General features: G+C 36.3%; 1 protein-coding gene across 1 annotated transcript in view; it reads right to left on the bottom strand.

Moving 5' to 3' along the window:
• Window positions 1-24,623, bottom strand: part of LOC122802163 — a 1,241,087-nt gene extending 1,216,464 nt beyond the window's left edge. Inside the window, exons 1-2 of the mRNA XM_044071837.1 lie at window positions 24,243-24,623; window positions 16,060-16,123 (exon numbers count right to left, since the gene is read on the bottom strand). Coding sequence (XP_043927772.1) covers window positions 16,060-16,123; window positions 24,243-24,391 — 213 coding nt within the window. The 5' untranslated portion in view covers window positions 24,392-24,623. The remainder of the gene's footprint in view (window positions 1-16,059; window positions 16,124-24,242) is intronic.
• Between the last annotated feature and the right edge of the window lie 314 nt (window positions 24,624-24,937).

The raw sequence follows: 24,937 nt of genomic DNA, 5'->3' as shown, positions 1-24,937 counted from the left end.
TAGCCATGAGTAAGAACTATTTATATGCACACCTCAACAGACACCAGCTTAGTTAACAACAGGAAAAACAGCACTCCTACTTAGAAGTGAACCTGAAAACTATAGACAAATAACTTGACTTCTGACGAGGTATAAACTATACACTGGAATTGATGCCAACAGAGTTTATAGTCACTTAGAAGAAAACTCAATCATTGCAATAGAACAAAAGGGTAATAAAAGAAAGTCATATGGAGCAAAGGATCATTTGATGTTAAATAAAGTCATAATGGAGAACTGTAAAAAAGGGGAAGAATCTAAGTGTGGCATTGATAGACTACAAAAAAGCATCTGACAGTATCCCACATTCATGGAAAAAAGTGCTTAAAAATCACCCTACACTGATCGATTACATTACAGTGACCATGAAGCAGTGCCACTATAAAGGACAATTTATTATTCCAGGGATAAAAATTCAAATGGGGATATTCCAGGGTGACTCTCTGTCACTGCTGCTCTTCTTTCTTGCCCTTATCCCATTAAGCTGTCTACTTAACAGAGTAGGTCATGGCTACAATTTGGCTCTCAGAAAACAATAAAGTGCAAAGACTTCTTATCTTCTTTTTGTATATGATTTAAAACTGCATAGTTCATCAGATGAGGAACTGAAAGCACAACTGCAAGTGGTCAAAACGTCTTCAGATGATATGAGAATGTCATTTGGTATTTATAAATATGCAAATGCAACCTTTAAAGCAGGAAAACTGCATCACCAAGAAAATATCAGTTTGGGACAGGAATGTAATATAAAAGAACTTGAGCAAGAGGAACCATATAAATATTTGGGAATTGATGAAGGATCAACAATAAAACATAAACAAATGTGAATAAAACTTATTAAGGAATAGTTTAGAAGACTTACATTAATAATGAAAACAGCAATGATGTCTAGGAACAAAGTCCAAGCTGTAAACCAATTTGCTCCTCCTGTCCTAACTTACAGGTTTGGAGAGCTTGACTGGACCCAAAAGGCGTTGGATAGGTTGGACAGAAAAACAATAAGGATGCTTCATGATCATCAAATTATTTATAAAAATCAGTGCATATCAAGACTACATATATTCCTCTTTCTGAAGGAGGTATGGGCCTCCTCAAAACTGATTACATGTATAGATCTGCAATCATGGGGCTGCATACATATCTGCTGACCTCACAAGACCCAAATATAGTGAAAATTTTGAAACATGAGGAGAATAACTCTAAGATGACTTCCCTGCTTACTTTAGCAGAAGCATATTTGCGTCAAGAGGGAATGGAAATTAAACCAGAAATAGATAAAAATCAGGCAGCAACTGAATGTGCCAAAAAGCAAAAGAAAAAAGATAAGGTGAAGGATCAGATGAGAAGGCAAGAAATGTGGAAAAGGCACAAATATGAAAGTATAGAAAACTCTTGGAACAACCTCATGTTGATCAGGACAGAACACGGGAATGGTTAAAGAATGGCAAATTCAAACCAAAAGATGAAAGGTTAATATTGACGGCCCAAGATAGTGGACTACATACATGTTGGTTTACAAAGTCCATTGAACATCTGAGGAAAAGAGACAAATGTAGGTTTTGTAAAACAGAATTGGAAACAGTTGCACATCTTGTTACTGGGTGTGAGAAACTAATGGCAGAAGGACTATATACTAGAAAGCATAATAATGTGGCAAGATTGTTGCACTGGGGATTGTGCAAACATTATAATGAAGTAGTTGAGGAGCACTGGAACCATGATCAACAGAGCATTATAGAAAATGATGTTTATATCACATGGAATCTCCTATTACCAACAGTTCAAAAAATAGATGTGAGAAAACCAGGTATAGTAGTCCATGAAAAGAAGACAAAAGTAGCATTGATTATTGAAATTGCTACACTCAGCGACTACAGTGTCTTACATATAGAGAGACAGAAATTCATAAAATACCAGGATTTGCAGGCAGAAATAAGGACAATGTGGAAGAAAGATACCCAGACAGTCCCAACAGTCGTAGTAGGAGCAACAGGTCTTATAAAAAAATAATTTATGATCGTACTTAGATATGTTACTGATACATGTAACTGTACGAATTGCAGAAGGAGTCATTACTGGGCACATTGCAGATGCTGCAAAGAGCATTTCTGACTAACATCAAGAATTAAAACAATACCAATTTCATGAACTTTAATCATACTTTGATCTAGGCATGGAGTCCATTCCCATCATGGTATTAGAAACCCAAAAGACTTGGAGAAATTAAAAGAGAGGCATAACATAGTGATTTACACTGTATATATAGTGTGAGAACTAGAAATGGCTATACTGTTTTTTTTCAGTACTGGTTAATGTTATAAGGTGTGCAAATGTGAGACAGGGGGTCATGTGTGTAAGAAAAGTCCTGACTTTTACTTGAGTTTGATTTCACAAAGCCCAGTAGGAGGGTTAATACCATACTTCTGATCTTCTCTTATAAATATGCTTTATTCCTCAAGATATGTTGAACTTAAAGTAATTACATTTAATAGAGCATGGTGCTAGGAATGTTACTGTCATCAGCAATTGAGTCTATGCAAAATTTATGGTCAGGACTTCAAAACCCCTTTTGGTGAAACTTATCTCAGGAACTAGAGTTTTCAGAAGCTGTTTTAAACTGAAATGCTATATCTTACATTTAATGTTTTAAACCATTTCAGATGTGTGGTTCCATTAAGTGTCTTGATTTTCACTTCAAGTATATCAGCTATAAATGAGTGTAGCAGGGTTGTAAGGGGTGCAGCCCCACACACAACCCCATTCCAGGAATGTTGCAGGAAAAGATAATCACATAGGGTCTCTGTAACTGTAATTACAAGTATAGTAAGTATATGAAACCAGAAACAAAGTGCTTCTTCAGGTGAATCTAAATTCAGCAGTGTGTACAGGTGCTTAAGTATTATAAGAACAAGTCTCATGACAGTCGATTAATCATTTTTTAAAAGCAACAGCAATTAATTATAGGATTAAGTCTGCTAGCATCATTGATACCTGGAGGAATGTAAACTCTTCCTCATCATCAAGTTATATTCTACAATTTCAGTCATATTAAATAGATCACAGCTTCTCATAGTCATGCTTCAGTTTTCCAAGATACAACTGACTTAAGTGGGAGTCTGCTTTGAGGAGTTCACAAACAATTTTGATCTAAATTTATACCAAAAGGAAATATAATGCATTTACACTTGATGTCAGATATATGTTTACTTAAAATAGCCTTAACAGTAACTTTTACATTGTGGAGTAATATAAAAAGAAAACAGAGTGTGACGTCTTTAAGCAATGTGTTCTACCCCCAAGTATAACTTAAAAGAGACCATGTATACTTTGCAGAAAAATGATTTTTTAGAGAATGCAAGCCCCTAATATGTTTTGTCTCTAAAATTTATATTATTATTGTTATGGACAATGGTAAAAGTAAGACAATCACCTTTATGTAATATCTGTTGTTCCTTAGGTGCTGTAGAGTTCACTGTTCCATTCATGTCTATTACACCAGTCTGAGTCAATCCAATGTTTGGAAAGCCAGTACAGCCCATGAAACTTACATTACCCAGTTCTTGTATGCCTTCATGTTCAAAATGTGTCACTTCTGGTTCTCTGTCCACCAATAAATAACGTTCCTTTTGCCTCTCTTCCTGATTGCCAGGAACCACCTAATCTGGACTAGAAGTCCCAGAAAACCTTGCAGAAGTATGTCTGAGTAAGCCCACCAGCTGTATGAGTTGTCCAGTCACGTTACAAAACTCATCCATGCCTTGCTTCTTTTGAGTTTCCCTGATCGGGAAACTATTCTGGCCCATCAGTTCCTCCATAAGTAGATCAACCAAAACTCAAGAAGAAACAAAAGGAACAAAGTGTCCAAATACTGTAACCAGCAGCAAACAGTAAAACTGAAAAAAAGGGTATTTGGGGGCACTTGGAGGCACTTTTACAAGTGCCCCTAACAATAATAATATAAACTTTAGAGACAAAACATGTTGCTTAGGGGCCTGGCTTATGAACAAGTATTCTTTCTCTGAAGGTGGTAGTAGTAGCGATGACAAGTACTATATGGGAGCATATAATGACAGTATTAATAAATTATATGACTGTATCCTGAAATATAAATCCTTGGGACTTATAATGATTATCTTGATGGTTATCTTAAAGAATGTTTTAGGAGAAATATACTACCCAAGGGACTCTGAGTGTTTAAGGATCCTAATAATGTAATTGAAAATAGTGATTTTCACAGGGATTTGTTAAACATTTTTGATAACTGTGGATTTGAAAGTATGAGGGTTATAATTAAACAGAATGAGAAGGATATGGAGGTCTTGTATAAACAAACTGAATCTATTAACAATATAATTACCTCTGACCTCATGTTCACTATGAGAAGGAGAAGAAGAAATACTTAAACATTAGACAAAAAGTGGATGATAAATGTGTCTTAATTCTTAAAAGAAAGAATAAAACACTAGAAAGAAATAAATGATTGTTTTTATAACTTTATAACTTCAGTAGTGTCTTCTTTCATCTATTGTGTCCAAGGGCCCTTGTTTTAGTTTTAGTGGTTGCTTCTCGATGTACCTTTAAGGCACTTTGTTTCTTTTATTTCACAATTTGGTTGTTTATTATGAAAGATATTTGCTTTAAGCTTTCTGATCTTTTGGATCAGATGTACTGAACTTACTAATGTTTGCTTAGTTGATTTTGTAACAATTGTTGAATAGTGAAAACTGTCTCAGCAGATGACTATACCCTGATTTTTTTTTATCCCCCCATGATCTCTCTCTCTCTCTCTCTCTCTCTCTCTCTCTCAGATCCCCTTGATTGCCTGAACCTCCACAGTCTCTTGACTCTTGTATAGCTTCATAACTCTTACCCTGGGTTGGGACTTTCGGGTAGTTTACTTGGCTTCCCAGAGTGCAACCTTATGACTAACCTGTATGGAGGCTAACCAGCAATAATTAGGAGTAGAAGAACTGGAAGAAATGGATATTGATAAAATATGAAGCCTGATAGTCAAAGTTTCTCCCTAATGGGGTGACAATCTCATGGTTCTTCATGTGGAAAGATATCTTCCAGAGTCATCCTCTCTTCAAATGAATAAACCTGATGATTAATAATGTTATTTGTTCATATATGTAGTAATAGTTTCAATGTTCACATTTGTTTTAAGTTCTGTGATACTGTGTAAATGTGTTGGTAAGGATATTGATCAGGCTACTAGCTTATATGGTATCTTTTTCTACTGCATGTTATTAGCAATGAATATAAAACTGAAGTCATGTCAGTGTCTGAGATTCGAAAAGGTGAATGCAGTATCACAGATTCTAAGGAATAACACTTAATTATTATAATTCATAGTGTTGGATACTCATTTGGCTAAGAAAAGTTTTATGTTCTGTGATTAAGGAGCTGCTACTTCATCACTGCAGTTGAAAAATGGGATTCTGAAGAACTTGCAAAGCAAGCTTCAGGAGAAGTTTGTGTTTTTTTGGCCAAATTGATAAAGCTTTAACAATTTGTAAATGTTTGGAATGTTGGAGAAAGTTGAAGGTTTGGCATATTTGGGTTTTGTACAAGGCAAGTGAGTGACTAGCCTAGTAATCTAGTGGATTTTATATAACTCATCTATGACTGCAGGATATCTGTGCCATATATGAGGCTATTAGCTAAAAAAGCTCACAGTATTGTGGTTCATACAAAGCCAGACTGTTTGAACTGAGCAAACAAGAGAGTAATTTACTGTCATCCACAGACAGCACCTCCACCCCATCCAGCAGTTATAGCCACTTTATTGTGTGCACTCTACCTGGTTGTACTAAAAGAAAATACCTATCAACCTGTTAGCACAAGAATCACTAACAAAGCCAAAAAATAATGGAAAAAGGCCTAGAATCTCTTACATACTTAGAAAGTTGCTAAAATACATTTTCTTGCATTATATTGCATTTTTCTGAAGTATATGAAGTCTGAAACTCAAATTATTTCCCAGAAGCAACAAGTTGTATGAGGGACAGAAAATATATATACAAAATGAGGTGCATTCTGTGAAATCATGGATAGCTGAAAGGTATGTTCACATAAGCAGCAACCCCAAGTCTTTCAACTAATTTCACAGAAATGCACATTATTTTTATTTATTTATTTATTCATTTATTTATTTATTGACATTTTTACTGGTTAAGTCTGGCTGGGCAATATTCTGTTTACAGTGGAGGACCAGGGAGAAAAGCTCCAACATATAACATGAAAGCAAAACAGTGCACTATAGGAAATATAAACATTTGATATGGATTGTAAGTTTTGCAAGCACAATACAGTATGATAGATTTGTAAACGTTGCCATTTTTACAAGTATAGTACAGTGCAGTATAATTTAGAGTAACTAAAGAAATACCAATATTGTCTAGTGACAGACTTAAGCTTAATTTTTAATTTAGAAAGAGTGAGAGAGAAAGATCTGGCAGTGAAGGTGAGATAAGTAGGGAAAATACATAAATTCAAAAGAGGAGAAATAGCTGTTAGCGGAGACAAGGATTATCAAGTATTATTATTATTATTATTATTATTATTATTATTAAGGATAATACATTGACAAAGAGTGTCAGAGATGAGAGAGAACAAAGTCTGGTTAGTAAAGATGGGGATATGTGTACACATGGAAAGCAAAAGTATACAGTTAATAGAACAAGAGACAGGTACACATTACAAATGGGTTTTTGAAGGGTGTGCACTTTGGTAGCATAGCAGATCTGTAAGATTTTCAGTAGTGGAACAGGAGATTATAGTAATGTAGGGGAGTGGGATAGTAGGTGAGAAAATGAAAATTATTGTAGCTGAAGGAAGAGAAAGAAGAGGATGGCTGTAACAAAGTAGAGTGAGAGATAAATCTATGGCTGGAAGATGGAGGTGGAGTGAAAAAGAAAAATGAATTATAGTAAGGGAATAGCCTGGTGTGGAGTATGAACAGAGCCAGGGATTAGGAATATTTTTAAAAAAGTTTTGAACATGTGAAGGTTGGATGATGACATGATTGTTATAGGGAGTGAATTCCAGTTTTTTGCTGTTAAGTTATATAAGGAGTGTCCTACAGATTTTTTTTGCTTTATGTCTATATTAGTCCTGTCCTGCAAAGCCAAATGGTTACCTAAGCAAGCAAATGACCAGAAGGTTTTCAACCACAGGCAGCCCCACCCCAACCCAGCAGTTAAGGTCATTTTAATGTGCACAAATCTGATTGTAATTAAAAAAATAAATAAATAAAAAATAAAGAGGGACTAAAGATCAAAATCAAGGACAATTTCCAAATACTGTTTTTATATATGTAGCTGCTAAAATAACAACTGTTGCAATTGGCTTGCATTTGCTGAAGGTTACAATGTCTGAAACTTTAAATATCTGTCATCATTTAGTAACTGCTATCAATGTTTTGCCAGAAGGCCAGAAACTGTATGTGAGAAAGATCAAAAACATGAAGCATTCAGGGGCAGTCTTTAAAATCAGGGACAGTTTCAACTTTGCTTTACTCAAACAAAAACTAACAGGTCACTAGCTGAGAAACTAATAAATAAATAAATAAATGAAAAAAAAAGTAAAAAAATAAAAACAAAAAAAAATTCCATTCGACAATGGAGAGAGGTTATCTTGCACGATGAATTAAGGAATTAAGTAATGAAGTTAGACATAAGAGAGTTGATCTTTATAGAATCTTCACAGATTCTGAGGAGATTGATGGGGGAGACAGTAGAGAAAAATAGAGGGTATTCCATGGGTATGGTATTGATTTATACTCTGGATACAGTAGAAATTAAGAATATTATTGACAACCAATCTTATGGGGTGATTACCTGGTCAAAAAAATAGGAGGAGTAGGTCCAGTTTGTGTAAATAAGAGAAGTTACAATTTGAAGGATAGTTTTGAATGGGATAATGCTGGTGATAAACTATGTGACAAGTCAAGGGAACTTTTCTAGGTTATGAATGTTTATAGCAAATAGTCCTTCTTTTTATTGTATTAACAAATAAAGTAGTTATGCATCACTGAAATTTTGTAATTCAGTTACAAACAATGTTGTTTATGCTGCTGAATATGTGGCTTGTCGATTATTTTATCTCAGGAGAACTACTAGGAAAAAAATGCCAAAATTTACAAACATTGTCATGCAATAAAAAAGAGGAACAATAAGAATGCTTTATATAAGCATACTATGAAATGTAAGAATTTTAACATATTTATTTTTATGTTATTGATACCATAGAACAAAGTATTAGGAGGATAATGCTGAAATCCTCGATGTGAAGGAGTATGAATGGGAGATGGAATTAAATGCATTAAATATAGGTGGTTTTAATGAATATGTTAACTTTAAATGTGTGTTAAAAAAACAAAAGTTAAAGAAAAATATAAGTGACACTGAATACATCTCTGTTGGGAGGCATACCTCTCAATTGTACAGATTTTCACAGAATGTCCAGATTTTTACCTCATGTTTTCAATCTGTTTCACATATAATTTGTGTTTTTTTGTTGTGGCTAATCAGTGAGAATTGAATTCACTAAATAATGACAGGCATTTGAATTTCAGACCTAATATCTTTTAGAATATGCATGGTTAAAAGACCTTTTATTCCAGCAACTTTCTAAGTTTATAAGAGTAATATTTAAAATGTGTCCCCATTTTTGGGCCTTTGCCCCCCCATTAATTTTGGCTTTGTCCAGATTTTTTGTGCTAAGAGGTTGAGAGCTATGTTGGGAGGAGTTATTTTTAATGGTTTTATTGCTGGATTAGTTTGTATTTTTATGTGTTTTGTGGGATATTTATGACATCATTGGTTTTGAGATGTATTTAAACCTGTAAAGTGTTGACGGTTGCAGAGTCTGATAAACTCATCTTTTGTTGATGAAATTGCTAACTGTGAGCTAATGAAGTTTGGTGAGTCTTTTCATTGCTGAATGGAATTTTTTGTTGTTTGTTTGTTTTTTGTTTGTTTGTTTTTATTTTTAGTATTTCATACAAAGGTATGCTATTGCTGTAAAGCCAGACTTTAAAATGAGCAAACAACTAGAAGGTAAGTTGCCTTCATCCACAGCAACCACCCCCGCTTATTTAGTGACTGCAATTCTGAATGATTTTATGTAGCACAGAGCAACAATATGTGGCAATGTAAGGGACAGTTTGCAAAATCAGAGATGGTTTCGATTTTGTTTCACACATCAAAAGTAGCCAAAAAGTTAATATTTCAACTTATTTTACACAGACATAGTCAGACTTTAAACTGAGCAAATAGCAAGCTGCATTTCTTTACAGCCAGCCTGCAGCCTTATATTGTGACTGTTATTGTCAATGCTATATCTGGCTGCCTTCCAGGACAGGAAACAAATATTTACCTCACATTAGCATGACTCCACAGCAGTCTGCAACTATCCAGTACATATTTAATATGTATAGACTTTCTGCTCATTCCCTTCTCAGTGAATAATGGGAAGTCAATAAGCAGAAAGTTGAACTGCTTGTTTATTTATTTATTTTTAAGTAAAAACAATGTTTCTTTACTTAGAAAGAAACAGTGTCCTGAGGTGAATAGCGTCACCAGCCCATGCTGTGCATGCACAAACAAAAGGAACTGCAAGAATACAGAGAAAGTACTCACAGTGTCTATCACATAGCACTTTTTTAACTTAAAGTAAACACATTTTGTTAACAATCATTATGTTTATCACAGAAGCAAACTAAAATTATTTAATATTGCTGAACATGACAAAACTTCTTAAAATGAATTATTTTGTTGACTGGTCATAAGCCTTCCTGTAGTGGTCAGCCAAGGGTAATTGCTGCTATTACAATCTACTACTGATTTTCACTCATGGTATTTGAGGAAAAGGTGCACTCAGACCTTTGGAAGACTGTCAACATTAGTTTTTTGGAAGAAAAAATATCTTTTGATAATGATTACTCTGTACAGATGGCTACAAAAAGCCTGATTTTTTTGTTGCTATGAGAATGAGCAAAAAGAAAACCTTCAGATTGGATTACCTGCTGATTTTGAAGACACCTTTTCTATGGATAGTTTAATTCTTCATTGAGTGATGGCCATTGATTAGGTTTTGCAGTATGTTTCACACCTTGAGAAGCCTGAGGTTACTTCAACTACTTGTAATGCTGAACTAGCAAATCCAGCATTGCAAAGTATGGTGCTAGCCAGGAAATGAACTCCTTAATTACCTGCAATATTAGCTAAGCAGTTCAGTCATATCTTTAGGTATGGGACATACATAATTGATTTTATGTTATTTTGTATAGTTTGAAATGAAGGATTTGAATCTATTAAACTTAGTCTATTTAAAAGATGAACTTTTTTAATGACAGAAATATACATTTTGTAAAAAATAAATGCTGTTTTTCATGATTTGTCTGTTTCAAGACTGAATATGATAGTCCTGGGTAATAGATATCTGATTAAATCAGATTAAGGTGTGTCTGGTGGGGTCCTTTTTCCTACAGTTTAATTTGCTTTTATTGGCAAATACATTTTTTGGCCTGCCCGTACTCAGCCTGAGGGCCTCTATCTGCTTTAAAGTAGTAGGCTTCCTACCCCGGTTTTAAAAAAGTGGTAGCTATATGTTGACTGTTTTTGGTCTCACACATACACACACACACACACACACACACACACACACACACACACACACACACACACACACACACACACACACACACATATTGATTGTGAAAGTTCAACTGGCCATTTTCAGCAGAAGTCCAGGGAGAAAATATTCATATGCAACATTTAATTAAATTTACCACATAGCAAGTTCACAAATTCACACAAAATATAAAAATAACATTGGTACATGTGCAGTAAATTATTATAGAAGTATATGTACTCCATTTACAGATGTTTATATTGTACTTGCATTGCAGATAGCACTGTTAAATACATCACATAATATTTAAAGCTGTGTAACATATCATTTTTTGCCTCTGAAGTTGCATAACACATGTTTTAATTCAGAGAATTGACTGGATAGTTTTTACATTTGTGGAAATAAATAATTTTGGGAGGAATAAATGCGATGTTGACATTAATAAATTATGGGATAAGTGAAGAAGGGAGAGAAGATATAAAGGGAGTAAGAATCAAATTATAGAATATTATATGATTATAAATGAGTAAAGAGTACAAAAATAAGTTGTAGGGTTAATAGTAGAAGAGTGCAGGGCTATAAATAGAATCACCCTAATGCAGTGCAGCATAACCAGCATTTGTTTACATGGAGCTTAATTAGATTTATCTGTTTGTTTAATTTGTTCCAGAATGGTGTTCTATATTTTTGTGACATAGCAAGAGTATATTGCATCCCCAGCTGAGTTTTTTAGACTATTTATTTGTAGAAAGAACTTAATAGTGGAACAGAGGTCAGTTACAGGGAGAGTAAACTAGAAGGATGTTAGTTTAGTTCAAACCAGTTAAGCTGTTTTAAAGCTTGGCAATAATGGGCTTTAAGTGCTAAGCTAGTGGCAAATTTAGCAATTTTGTTATAACAGGAAGCTAGCTTGGTTGCAAGTGTGATATTTATATTTGTTAGGACAAATGATGCATATAGGAGGGTATGTTGCCTTGCTATGTCCATGAGGTATTATAGAGGGAGCCCAGTTTTTTGTGACTTGTTTGATTGTAAGATATGATGATTAAAACATCAAGTATAACAGAAGGAAGAAAATTGTGGCAAAAATTAGGAGGTGTAGCACCTACCAGGTTAAACACCATCTTATCAAACTAAGCAAACAACTCAGAGAACAAATAAAGTCTACCAAAGCCAAATTTGAGAGAAATATGGCCTCCCAGGCCAAGGACAGCCACAAGGCATTCTTTAGCTATACCTGCAACCTCAAATGCAATACACAATTAGGAGGTGTAGCACCTACCAGGTTAAAAGCAGTCTCATCAAACTAAACAAACAACTCAAAGAACAAATAAAGTCTACCAAAGCCACATTTGAGAGAAATATGGCCTCCCAGGCCAAGGACAGCCACAAGGCATTCTTTAGCTATATTTGCAACCTCAAATGCAATGCACAATTAGGAGGTGTAGCACCTACCAGGTTAAAGAAGTCTCATCAAACTAAGCAAACAACTCAGAGAACAAATAAAGTCTACCAAAGCCAAATTTGAGGGAAATATGGACTCCCAGGCCAAGGACAGCCACAAGGCATTCTTTAGCTATACCTGCAACCTCAAAGGCAATACACAATTGTGCAGAGCTTATTGTTAATGGCACCACTTATAGTGAGCTAGAAGATACAGCAAACCTACTGGCAGGCAAATGCAGCTCTAACTTTACACCTCTCTCCTTCAGCCTCCCCTCAAAAAATACCATTAAATATAACTCCCCCAAATATCAAGGTCCTCAGTGCTCCCTCTAAGGCCAAGAACACTGCATAGATGGGCCCTGTCAATATCCCAGGCTGCCTTCTTATTAGCATAAAACATTACCTTTCAGGCACTTTGGAATTACTATTTAACTGTAGCCTCCAAACAGGCATCATGCCTCACAAATGGAGAATGGCAACTGCCATCCTTCTGTACAACAGCAGGCCATCTACAGATCCTGGAAACTACAGAACAATAAGTCTCACTAGTCCCATATGCAAAGCAAAGGGAAGGATTATCATAGAAATGATCGATAATAACACAGGAAACCTTCAGACACTGGGCACAACCCAGTTTGATTTCATCAAGGGAAGGTCATGTCTGCTCAATCTGGTGAACTTTTTGGAGAAGGTCACCAAAACAATGGATGAGGGCAAAACAGTCCATACTGCCTGTGAAGGCTGCCAGCCTAGCCAGACAGAATTGTGCAGATAATTCTATCATTTGTAAATATGAATCTGGCACTACATACTTGTTTTCTTAAATGAAAGAATATGCTGTGAAATGTGAACTTAAAACAATGTAACAACATTGCCCTCTGCTGTAAAGAAAGCTAAGACAAGCATTTCTTGTTTGTCCTTTGAAGTTCAAATTATTTCATGACTGTCTTTGATGTTTACAATTCAGCTCCGGCCAGGCTAGATGAAGGCATCCTGCCTATTGTTTTAACTTAAAGGACAATTACTAGAGTTTACATATGGAATGTCTTTTATTGATGTAGTTTCCTGCAGCTGCAAGATAACAAAAGAATGCAGTTTCTGTTGGCCTGGGAACACCAGGAAAGTGAAAGAATGATGTAATGTTTATCAGAACTGCAATTTCAGTTTAAACAGAGAGAATCAGAAGGCATTAAGCATTTTTGTTTTGATCATCCAACTCACAGCACTGTCTTGCTCTTATGTAAGTTTGTCTTAGATTTGTGTTTTCTTTTAGAAATAGCTAGGAACTGGAAAGATTAGACTAAGTCTTTTTCTGTGATGTCAGAATGTACTCCTGATTTATTTTAAGTATTTCTGTGTGATCTCTGAACTCTTGACTAGCACTGTATAGCAGAAAGCATTGTCTTGTGGTTTTAATTATTTATTATTAAATATTTTAAAAACTTTTAACTGTGGCTGGTTTGTGTAGAGATAATGTAAGTTCTAGAGTACATTGCATATTTATAGAGTTTACTGTCCAAGTCACTCCAAATAAGCTTTGACAGTTTAGTCACACTTACCAATTGGATAATAATATTGCACAGTAATAATCTGACACCCTTGTAAGGGCCTTTGAGTAGCTGATAATTATTAGTGGGTGGTGGCAGCTGGTACTACTGTATATTCTGGGAAAAGGGGGCACAGCTGGAGAACCTGTGCCAGCCTTCCCCAGAAGTGTCTGTGTGGTTGTGTAAACTCTTCTCAAAGTGTGTGTGTCAGCTACTTGGGCAGGAACACAAAGCACTGGTTGGACAGAGAGGGTGCTAGAGGTTTTAATTTGCCCACTAGGTTGAGATCTGGACCCTATAGATCTGCCAGTGGGGAGTCTTATTGGGGACTTGGCGAGCAAGGGAGCGACCAGCCCCAGACTGACTGTGATCTCTGTGTGCTCTTAAAGGAAATTGCACTTTATTGTGTGTATTTGTTATCCTTTCCTCATACATGAGATGCCCTCTCTCATGTTAGTGGTGAGGATTGAGACTGCTTGATTGCTGGGCCAGGGCATGGGTGTCACACTGCCTACCTTGATCTGGCCAAGGCATCTGACACAATACCCCACTTGGGCATTGTTAACAAACTCAAGAGGTTAGGTATAAACCCTTATGCCACCTGGTGGACAGACAGTTGGCTCACAGACAGGACCCAGGAAGTTAGAATTGGGGAGTCCACCTCTACAAAGTGGACAGTAAGCAGCTGAGACCCTCGGGGGTCAGTTCTGGGACTATTCCTTTTTGGCATTTACTTCTCTGAAGTTAAGTCCAATCTCAGCACCTCTGTCTGACCAAATTTGCAAATGACTGCAAATTAAGAGCATTCACAGACTCCTCCACTGACACTTCTTCTTCTTTCGGCTTTTCCCAGTTAGGGGTCGCCACAGCGGATCACCTGTCTGCTCATGACTGGCAGTGGAGTTTTACAGTGTCGAGTTGCCAGCCCGATGCTCAACCTTCCACAGAAGGCACACACATGCACACATTCACACCTAGGGCCAACCTAGAGTGTTCAATCCACCTACAACATTCTTTGGGATGTGGGAGGAAACCAGAGCACCCGGAGGAAACCCACACGACCACAGGGAGGACATGCAGACTCCACACAGAAGGCACCCCAGTCGAGAATCGAACCAGTGAACCTCTTGCTGTGAGGGGGAAATGCTAACTGCTGCACCACCGTGGCCACCCAGTCTCCCCCACTGACACTAATGTTCCCCAAGAAGGGCTGACACAGACAAATAGCTGGTTTCAGAGCCATGAACTAAAACTAAATGCAAGAAATGTATAACAGTATCCTTCAGGAGGTCAGTCACCCCTGGTAACTACCATATTAACAACTCCTAAGAGTCAACGCAGTAGTCAGGGACTTGGGATCACACATAGACAGTAATCTAGCCTTTGACTATCATGTGCCTACAGTTGTGAGGAAATCCTTCTATGTCATTAAAGTTATAAAAAAAGTATGGTATCTATCTAGGTACAAAAAGGTCATTGTTCCTATGTAATTGGCAATCATCAGACCTACAATATCATTAAGTACAATGCCCCATTTGGTATGTACCTAACCAGACTCATCCAACAACTCAAACATCCCCTGAGGTTCCCACTAAAATAATACAAGGAAATAGTGTTCTTTTGTGATCAGTAAACCAAAAAAAATAAAACCTACCACTAACTGTCAGGCACACTTTGTGTAGTAACGCTGTTAGGAAAAGGGTTTGTAATTAAGTAATGTGCCCCCTGTACCACTTTACTTGTGTGTTAACCCTAAACTGCCTTCTGCACCTACCCCTACCCTACAGATTATCTTACTAAAAAAAATGTTCACTGTTAATAATAGTAAACAAGTCACAAACACTAGAAGACACACAAGCACGACAGAAATTCTATCCCCTTTCCTTCACAAAGAGTACTTTCAATAACTTTACAGAGTAGAAATATCTGTCAGCAAAGAGTGTCCTACAACCATCTGGATATACATATATATATATATATATATATACATATATATATATATCCATTCAGAGATGATATGACCGAGATTTCCTAGAAACTGTTTCAGTAGTAATTTTGCACCTTGTTTTATTATTAATAGATCAGAGCACAAACATTTGATTTTCATTGCCATTAGAATACTTCACAGATAATATCTTTGAAATACTTGACTCGCTTATCATTCTGTATGCAGACTGAGCTGATAATGAGCTGAAAGAAATCATACAAATTAAAGTAAGAAACGTTCAATGGGTCACATTGAATTTACTCTTTTTTAACTAGTGAGTAATGGTGTCTCTAATTTCTTATAATTTTACACTGTAAATTGGAAAGAGTCACTGAGCGATAGGGCAACATATTACATCAGAATTATTTTACACAGTAAAAGTACAGCTTAAAGTTATGATACCTTTGAGAACTCATTGTTTTCTTGCGCCTGAGTACTGGGGCTCTGGGGCTCATTTTCATTGACCCTATGGTTAAAAAGATGAAAGGAACATTATCAGTATGATGTACTTTAGTCTTATCCATCAAACATGAGAAATGAAAAATAAAAGCTCACAAACATCTACAGAGAACAAACTAAATAAATCATATCCAACTATAGTACTCAAGAATAAGTCTAATTAAGTTCATCATTAGCAACAATCTGTATGTTTGTCAAGCCAGACTGAAAGAAAAGAAACACTTCAGTTGTAGGTCTTACTTTACAGTTAGCATAGGTGGGCATAAGTGACCCATGCCTGGTCTTTGTGTAACAAGGTTCAGCTTCTGACAAGATTTTTAGTCATCAATGTTCTGAAAGCTGTCTACCATGAGACCCCAAATGCAAGACATTTTTTAGGAGCTGTCACATAACGCTCAGAATACTCTAGCAGAATTTTTATGTAAGAGCAACATAACTTGCACCAGATATCTGCTGCAAGCTACTAAACTGAGGCATTGCTACATCTTTGCAAACTTGGTATGCCAGTTACTTTGGCATATCTACACCCCAATTTGTAGGAACAGAGAAGATGGACATATACTTCACATCATATGTTCTGTCTCTGACATATAATGTTTAAAATGTGTGTTAAAGCAGTTCCAAGGTGATCCTAGGTTTTGTCATGACATATCCTCATGTTGCTGAAATGATTCTATGAAATAAAGATGATACAGACTGCACACAACTGGGAAATACTATGATGCAAACAAATGGGAAGATCACCTTTGATGCAGGGTCAGAATATCTAAAGAAATAAACACCAGACTAGTGAAGGTAAGTGTTTCTGTACAAATTCATAGCATTTTGTCTTACGGCTATGCTGGCATATGTTTATGTGCTGCCTGAATTGAACACCTGAAAATAGTATTTTAGCTAGGGGCTATGTATTTCATTTTCTGTTTTACTGAGTGTTCCTTTCAGTTTGGCAGTAAACTCTTTATCACAGACATCATTGCAAAACTGAAACAAAACATGAGACTGAAGGCACTATAAGTGAAAAAAAATGAGAAAAGCTCAGCAGAATGACCTACAGCGTGATAACATGTGTATCACCAAAAATCTACCTAAATCTGCATGAAGCCACATAAACATGCAAAAACTGAACCAAGACTATTCAAAACTGATTAACGTTTACACCAAAACTGATCCAACCGAATAAGACCTTTGCAGACAAATCATACAATAATTTGTGAAAGGTTAGCTGCACAAACTCAGTGCATCAGTCTGTTATAGGGAACAGCAAGTAAAGGAAGTAACTGGGAGAAAAGTGGAATAATAGCAGTAGAGTATCAAATAACACAACAGTGATGAAGTACTGCTTCTGCTAAGCAAACATTTTTTAAAAATTCTGAAGGGGTTATTTCACACTAAAATTTGGCATACAAAATGAATATGAATGAGGAAATATGCTGTAATCCGAATGGTAAATTAAGCATTTCAGTGGAATACAATCTTACAATAGCACCTGCTGAAACATTGATCCCCTGCTGAAAACCATGAGCAGTCAAAACCTGTTGCAGTGTCCATACAATTGTAATACAGTGAGTAAGTTATTATATTTTCAAAATTTCTGATCTAAAAAATGTGGGAAAAAAAGAGTTCAGCAGCCTGTGTTTTAAAACTCCAAGAAAGTATGCAAACTATAAAAGAAAACATTCACACACACACACACACACACACACACACACACACACACACACACACACACACACACACACACACACACACACATATAGTGCACATGCACTGGGGGGGATTCGGGTTTATTGGCCTGAATATAATTATAAAGACTTAAAAAGTAAAAACAAAAAGTCAAGGACATTCAAAAGCCCTGTAGCTGAAGCACTTGATGTCCTTAAGAGTCATTTGCATATATTCCATGGGCCTCTATTGCAGGAGGTTTAAGGTATCACACAATGAAAACTCTAGCTAGGATGGATTTTTCTTGCAGTTTTTACTGAATGTTTTGTCTGTGTGACCTTTTTACCCTTTGACTTATAGATATAAATATATATATATATATATATATATATATATATATATATATATATATATAGACACACACACACAGGTTTAAACATACACACACACGCACACACACACACACACACACACACACACACACACACACACACACACACACACACACACACACACACACACACACACACACACAATTGGATTACTTTTTGTGGAAAAAAATGTTTCTTTTCTTTGTAATCCATTATGTAAAAACTAAATGAAAACTCCAGCCAAGCTAGAACTTCCACTGAGTGACCTCTTAAACCTCTTGAATCAGAGGCACATGAGAAATATGCAAAAAAACCCTTAAGAACATCAGGTGTTTCAGCTATATGGTGATTCTGAATGCCCGTGACTTAGTAATGGAGATCAACTGGGTATAACAGCCCTGTGTTTCTTATGATCAGTCAAACACTCTGCTTGTGCTGTGCTGATGAGGTCAAGGCCGAAATATGCATAACTGCAGCTAGTGGTGTTTGGCTTTATTGGCCTGAAATTGTCCATTGAAACAACATAAAAAGAAATAAGTCATGGGCATTCAGAATCACCATATAGCTGAAACACCTGATGTTCATAAGAGTCATTTGCATATATCCCATGTGCCTCTGATACAAGAGGTTTGAGAGGTCACTCAGTGGAAGTTCTAGCTGGCTGTAGTTTTCATTTAGTTTTTACTGACTGTTTTTTCTGTGTGACCTTCTCACTCTTTGTAATCCATTATGGGACTTGCCCAGTGGCTGCCCTTCCTGCATCCCATCATCTCATTCATTCTTCCTATTGGTAAATGCCAAGCATTCCTGTAGTGGGCAAGATCCCTATGACCATTTATTCCCATCCAGGGGCCTTTATCAGCCCATTTGAAGTAGGCTGAATGCTGGTCCTGAAGATGTCCTTGCCCCATCCTTATTCCTCCTCCAGTAGGTGGCCTGTGGGCTCACAGTGGTTGCCTGGTCTGTGAGACATGCATGCTCTTACACATATCAACTTCCCTAACTCAGTAGCACTCAAACAGCTTCTACAGTGCAAGCCTGGCAGGCCACTTCCACTAATGATCACCCACTTACTTGTAGATGCCACTGATGTGGTGGGTCTTATTGCCTCCCACCCCTCAGTACGGATGAGCTGTTGTGGCAGTTCAAGCCCAACCTTACCTGCCTACCTTCTCCAGCACCCTTACCATTAGTTGAACACAGTATGATGGTGACATAGACAGGGTTTATTGCTGGATACCATGGGTTTAGGCTGGTAAAAGCAGCTGTTTATGATTGCATCTTTTTATTTATGCAGTACAAATATGTTGCATTCACTGTTACTGTTTAGTTAAGTTTATATTCAATTCTACCCAAAACTGGCACAGTAGAGGCAGTAATACTATCATGGGGTTTTAAGCAGCGATGCTTATTTATATAGTATTCTTTATGCAGGTATAAGAAATATCACTTTTTTCCTTTTCTTTTTACTTTTCATTTGATCTGCTGTCATCACTTCCAGCCAAGGAGATAATGAAGAAGCCCAAATCAACCATATCTTTCAGTATGGCCTGATTACATGGTTTTGTAATGGTTCATACCACCTTAGTTATGGGTGTGTCTAGCTCAGTAGGCCACTCCCTTATTCATTTACTGTGCTTGTGGAAGCTGTCAAGTTTCTTGGTATTCATGCCTGCACCAGCCACTAATATGTGAAAAATGACTCATAGTGACAAATACAGCTGTCCTGGATCATATAAGGTTTTAAGGAGAGGAGAGAGAGACAGTATGATGCACTAAATGACAAATTGCAAAAGAAAAGAATATGATATTCAAGGAAAAACAGAAAATGAGGTTGTACGACACTACAGAAAGCAATGCAGACAGAAAACAAAGGGAGAAATTCAAAAATCATGTTAATTTAATGGTGTTGCTCTAAGGGTTGTATTGAAGGGAAGAAAATGCAATTAGTGATGAGAAATGTTATACTGTGCATTACAGCCCTTTAAATCATACCAACAACTTGAACTCAAGATCTTTCTATCTCACTGCAGTGATGCTGACAGATGCACTATTGGATTAACTGGTAATTTCCACATTTCTAAGCGCATTAATCTTTTCTACTGCATAACCCAGTGACTACACACACATGTATTTTAGCATCCCATAGAAGTATGCTGTGCATATTATAGAATACATTCAAAAATAGAATTCTGAAATAATAAAATACCACTCATATTTGCCACATGAAAAGGTGTGGTTGTTAAAGTATTGGAGTGTTATTTTTAATGGTGTTTTCCATGCAAGCCATTCACATACATTCTAAGAATGTGTCTTGTTATTATATACCAGTCACAGAACCTTTTGAGGCACCTACCGTCTGCTGGATCTCTACTTGGTGGTTACTTATATGGGGAAGGAAAAAATGTCATTATTCTTAAGTGGACCAGTTTGTTTTCTAGAGTTTCCTATTATGGGCTTTTTGGCAATGCCAGAGGTGTGCTATTTTGTGAGCAACACCTCCAAATCAGCATGTAAATGCTATTCTTCTGCCTTCATTTGGAGGCACCAAAGGAAAACACAGGTATGCTTAATGTTTTTCACTTCTTGGTGCCTGGACTTTAAAGAGTGGTTAGCCTTCCAGACTATTAGGATTCTACTACTTGTAATATGTTCACCCTATAAACCTGTATCACTAGTGTAGCAAGCGTTTGCCATGCACTGTCATATTGTGTGGCTTACAGACAATGCACTTTCAGGAATGAAGATTTGGTAGTATTTATCTATGTGTTTAATGACAGGTTAATAACTAAGATAAAGTGTATAAATGGGCATGATATATGAACATTTTGGATAACTGCCATTGATAAACTGATGCCTTTGAAAGCTGCCATCAGACGGCATACATTTCTCAGTCGAAGAAACTTCCTATAGACTTAAAATGTATATTTAACATTCATATGGCAATGAAAGTTTTCAACAATAGGCCATAGCTAAGCAATGTCATGAGGTATAAGGAGGAGTCAGGAGGAAGTATTACACACAGTGACAGATATCAACACAAATCAACACAATATGTCATTCCATACAGGCATCCTTCTATACAAAGAACTGAAGGGATTACATTTAGAGAAGGTTGTGTGTACATTGTAAAGATTCAAGTTTTGAAAGGACCACAAGCAGAGGTGATCCACAGCAAAGCAATTAAAACAGTACAATGTGGAAGACTATGCAATAAGAGCATATAAGGATGGATTAAATTAGCTTAAAATGTGTATCCTTCCTAAAAGGAAGAAGACATGGCAGAAATTACTGCATTTCATTTTGTTAAAGTAAGATTTACAGGCACTTGTTTCAGTGAAACTATTCCACTGAAAGTGTTTTGTCGGGAGAGGATGACTTTCACAAAACAGTGGAGGTCATTATTTTCTCAGAGGGATTGTGTTGCTTGCACTGAGCTAAATGATACAGTCAAGTGCAGGGTCATTACATCTTGGAGAAAAAAAGATCATGTTTCCACTGCACACAAAGCCAGCTGTGTGGGTATGCACACATACATACATACATACATACATACATACATACATACATACATATAAACTTATATACAAGAAAGCTATGCAAAAGTGACAGCATAGTTTCCTTATCCTTATTCAGGTCCCCTTCTTCAAAGTTAGGTTTGCTGAGTGACCCGTCAGAAACCATTCCAGTACTTCATATCAAAGATAACATCCAAGTCCAAGACACATCAACTTTCAGAACAAGAAAAAGTGTTAAAAAAAATAGAAAAGAAAAACATATGCAAGCGGAAGTCTTTTGTCAGACAAAGACATTCACCCAGTCTGCCCATTATCAAGCTGCAATTCATCATTAACCAGTTTCAATTTCATGATCTTGCTGATAGAAAAAGAAATGGTCATGAGTAGTATATGCATGCAGTAGTCTTCATGGAGAAGTAGATGGTTTAACATGACTGAACCTTGTCTGGAGATTGAAGCCACTCTTCCCACATTCCATGTGGTTGGAGTGACAACCATATGGAATGCAGGGGGGGGGGGGGTTGGGTTAAATCCCTAGATTACAGCCAGTTTTTTTTTCCTGATGAGTAGCTGATAAAATAATAATGCATTCATAATTATTATGCACTACATGCTTTTGTGTTTTAAAAAAATGACCATCATGGTTGTTTCCTAGTCGAAAAGAGAAAGTGCTTTTAGGGGAAAGCAGGTACTTAACTGTCCAGAAATTTCTTCTTGGTCCAGTGACAGTGACAATTGTACAGCTTCAATTCCCAGACAAGGGTCAGTGTTATCATTTGCTGATGAGTTGCTAATACAGTACTTGATTAATAGATGTTCTACACTGGATGCTTGTAGGTTTAATATTACTGGAAGTACTCAGAAAAGTACTAGTTTATATACAAATAGAACACTGCTGGAGTCAGAATAACTAAATCCCTGATTTATCTGGTAGGCAGACAAGCATATATACAAGTGAATCATAGTATCTGGCTGTGAAAGTCTGCCTTTCTGCTTCTGTTGTTAATAGATTATATACCTCATTTGATGTGAATATTTCACATTCAAAACAAAAACCTGATTAACTGAAACCAGGTTGATTCAGCCAAAGGCAAGTTGTGATGATAAATTGTCTCACTGTTACAACAGAGGCAGCCCACAGTGAGTATGGTTTTCCAACTGTCTTGTGTTACGGAACAATTTTCTAGTGATGTGCCTTAGGTGCTCACTGTATTTACACAGCAGGCAGGCTTGCCACTTCCTGAAAGTATGACTTATAATGCTTTTCTTTTGTCAGTATGTTGACAGAGGCACTTTTTCAGATTTAGTCTAAAGCAAACAGATTTCATATATTTATAGTACACAAAGCTACTGTAAATGGTTCTGTTCTAAAGGATGGCAATAGGATTCGTAAGTTTTCTGGTTAACAGTAGTTCACGGGTTTAACCAGTCACAGTAGGTGTATCTACTCAAGTATAGTTTGTCTCTCTTTTCTTTTTGGGTATAATTTCTAAGTTGCGTAGCATTTTGGTTACACTATTACAGCTACAGAACATGAAAAATGCACACATCTGATTAAACTCTAATTTATGAGAAGTTTCTGTGTTCAGTTTATGCAGACTTTAGAGAGCTGACTTCTGAATGGGAGAAATGACCGAATAAGAAGTATGTGCTCCCTAAAGGTCAGAACAACTTTAACTGATGAGACTGGGTGGCCTTTAATGTACAATACTATAATTTCTGCTTACTTTCCTCCACTAATTTGTTCATCCAGGTGCACAGACATTCAATGAGATATCATTAACCATGATGCAGCACTTATAAAATGATTGCAGATCTTTTTTTGTTAAGCAAGTTTTGTATTTCTACAGTTATTTCAGACAATAGCACAGAATCGTATCTACACTCCTAATAACCAAACTATATAGATGCTCATCACTTTGAGATATATTTTTTAAGTTAAACTAGCTTTGTTTTCTTTTAATGATTCCTATAATTCACTTGTAAATGTAGTGAGTGGTAAACTATGGAAGACTGTCACAATTACGTTTTATTATTAGCTTCTATTTTCTATTGTACACATCATTTTTGCTTTCCTCATTCATGGAATAACTGTTTGCATTTGCTTTAATACTAAACCAAGATTATATAGTCAGTGGATCGGCATAAACATAATAAATCATGCAAGAAAAAGAACATTAGTTCATTATATTTTGAGAAGAAAATAAATCTTTAGTCAAGGATGGCTCAACTGTAGCAGACATATTGCATTCAGAGTAGGCATGCATTCAAATATTAACAAAATGTAAATAATACTTCCATTTAGCTATAGCAAGGGATCAAAACATCTAAACTGTAAATGTGGTTTACTAGATCATAACTATTTTTCTAAAATGTTTATTAGTACGATATCTAAAGCTTCTGACAGTAACCACATTTTTTCACAGTACTGTTATTCTTTTTTAAAGCAAGACTTAAGACAATATTTGCAACAGAAGTTGTATATATGCTTTATCATGACACAGTAGCTTAGTTTGCAGTAGACTTAGCAATATTTCTAGTATTAGAAGGTCATTTACACAAGACACGCGTATACCTTTTTGCTTTTTCAGCACCCTCTTTATTTGTTTTGTTTTCATCTTCAGACTTGCTTCGTGAAAACCATCTTGTAAAGTTCTTTGCTACCTCTTCTTGCCAGGAGCTACTTCTGTTAATGCTGGTCATGTCTGCAAATATTTCCAACATGCAGGGTCCCCTTTCATACCAGTCCTGTAGTGTGTGAAATGAAGTTAGCCAAGTCCATTTATGTCAGACAGGTACGGCCTGCACAACAGGTCTGGGAATCAAACTCTTTTTTTTGTTTTTGGTCAATGAAATGTCAATGAAAGAAATATTTCTTGCCTTATACAAAAGTTAACTTTTGCACAAGTTGTCAAAATGCATATCAAAGCCTTCTACACTTCTCTTCCCCTCTCCCTTTCACACTCTTGCTCAGTTCCTCTCTCTCTCTCTCTCTTTCTCACTCTTTCTCTTTTTGAACTATTGGCTGCATTCCAAGGCCTCTCCCACAGGAAGTCAGGATTACCTGTTCAGTGCCTGCAGCTTTAATAACTAACTAACTGTTGTATTATGCAGAGAAGCAATATATGTTTCGAAACTTCTGTATAATAAAGCAGATGGATGATTGTTAGAAAAACAATGTAGGTCATATGGCAAGATAAATTCTGGACACATTAGCTTATGACATAAACAGAGACACCTTAGACTAGTTCTACAACAAACATATTTCAT

Source organism: Protopterus annectens, chromosome 5.part0, assembly GCF_019279795.1.
Source record: "Protopterus annectens isolate FY-2018-M chromosome 5.part0, PAN1.0, whole genome shotgun sequence".
Lineage (NCBI taxonomy): Eukaryota > Metazoa > Chordata > Ceratodontiformes > Protopteridae > Protopterus > Protopterus annectens.
This window is presented reverse-complemented; position numbering and strand designations above follow the sequence as displayed.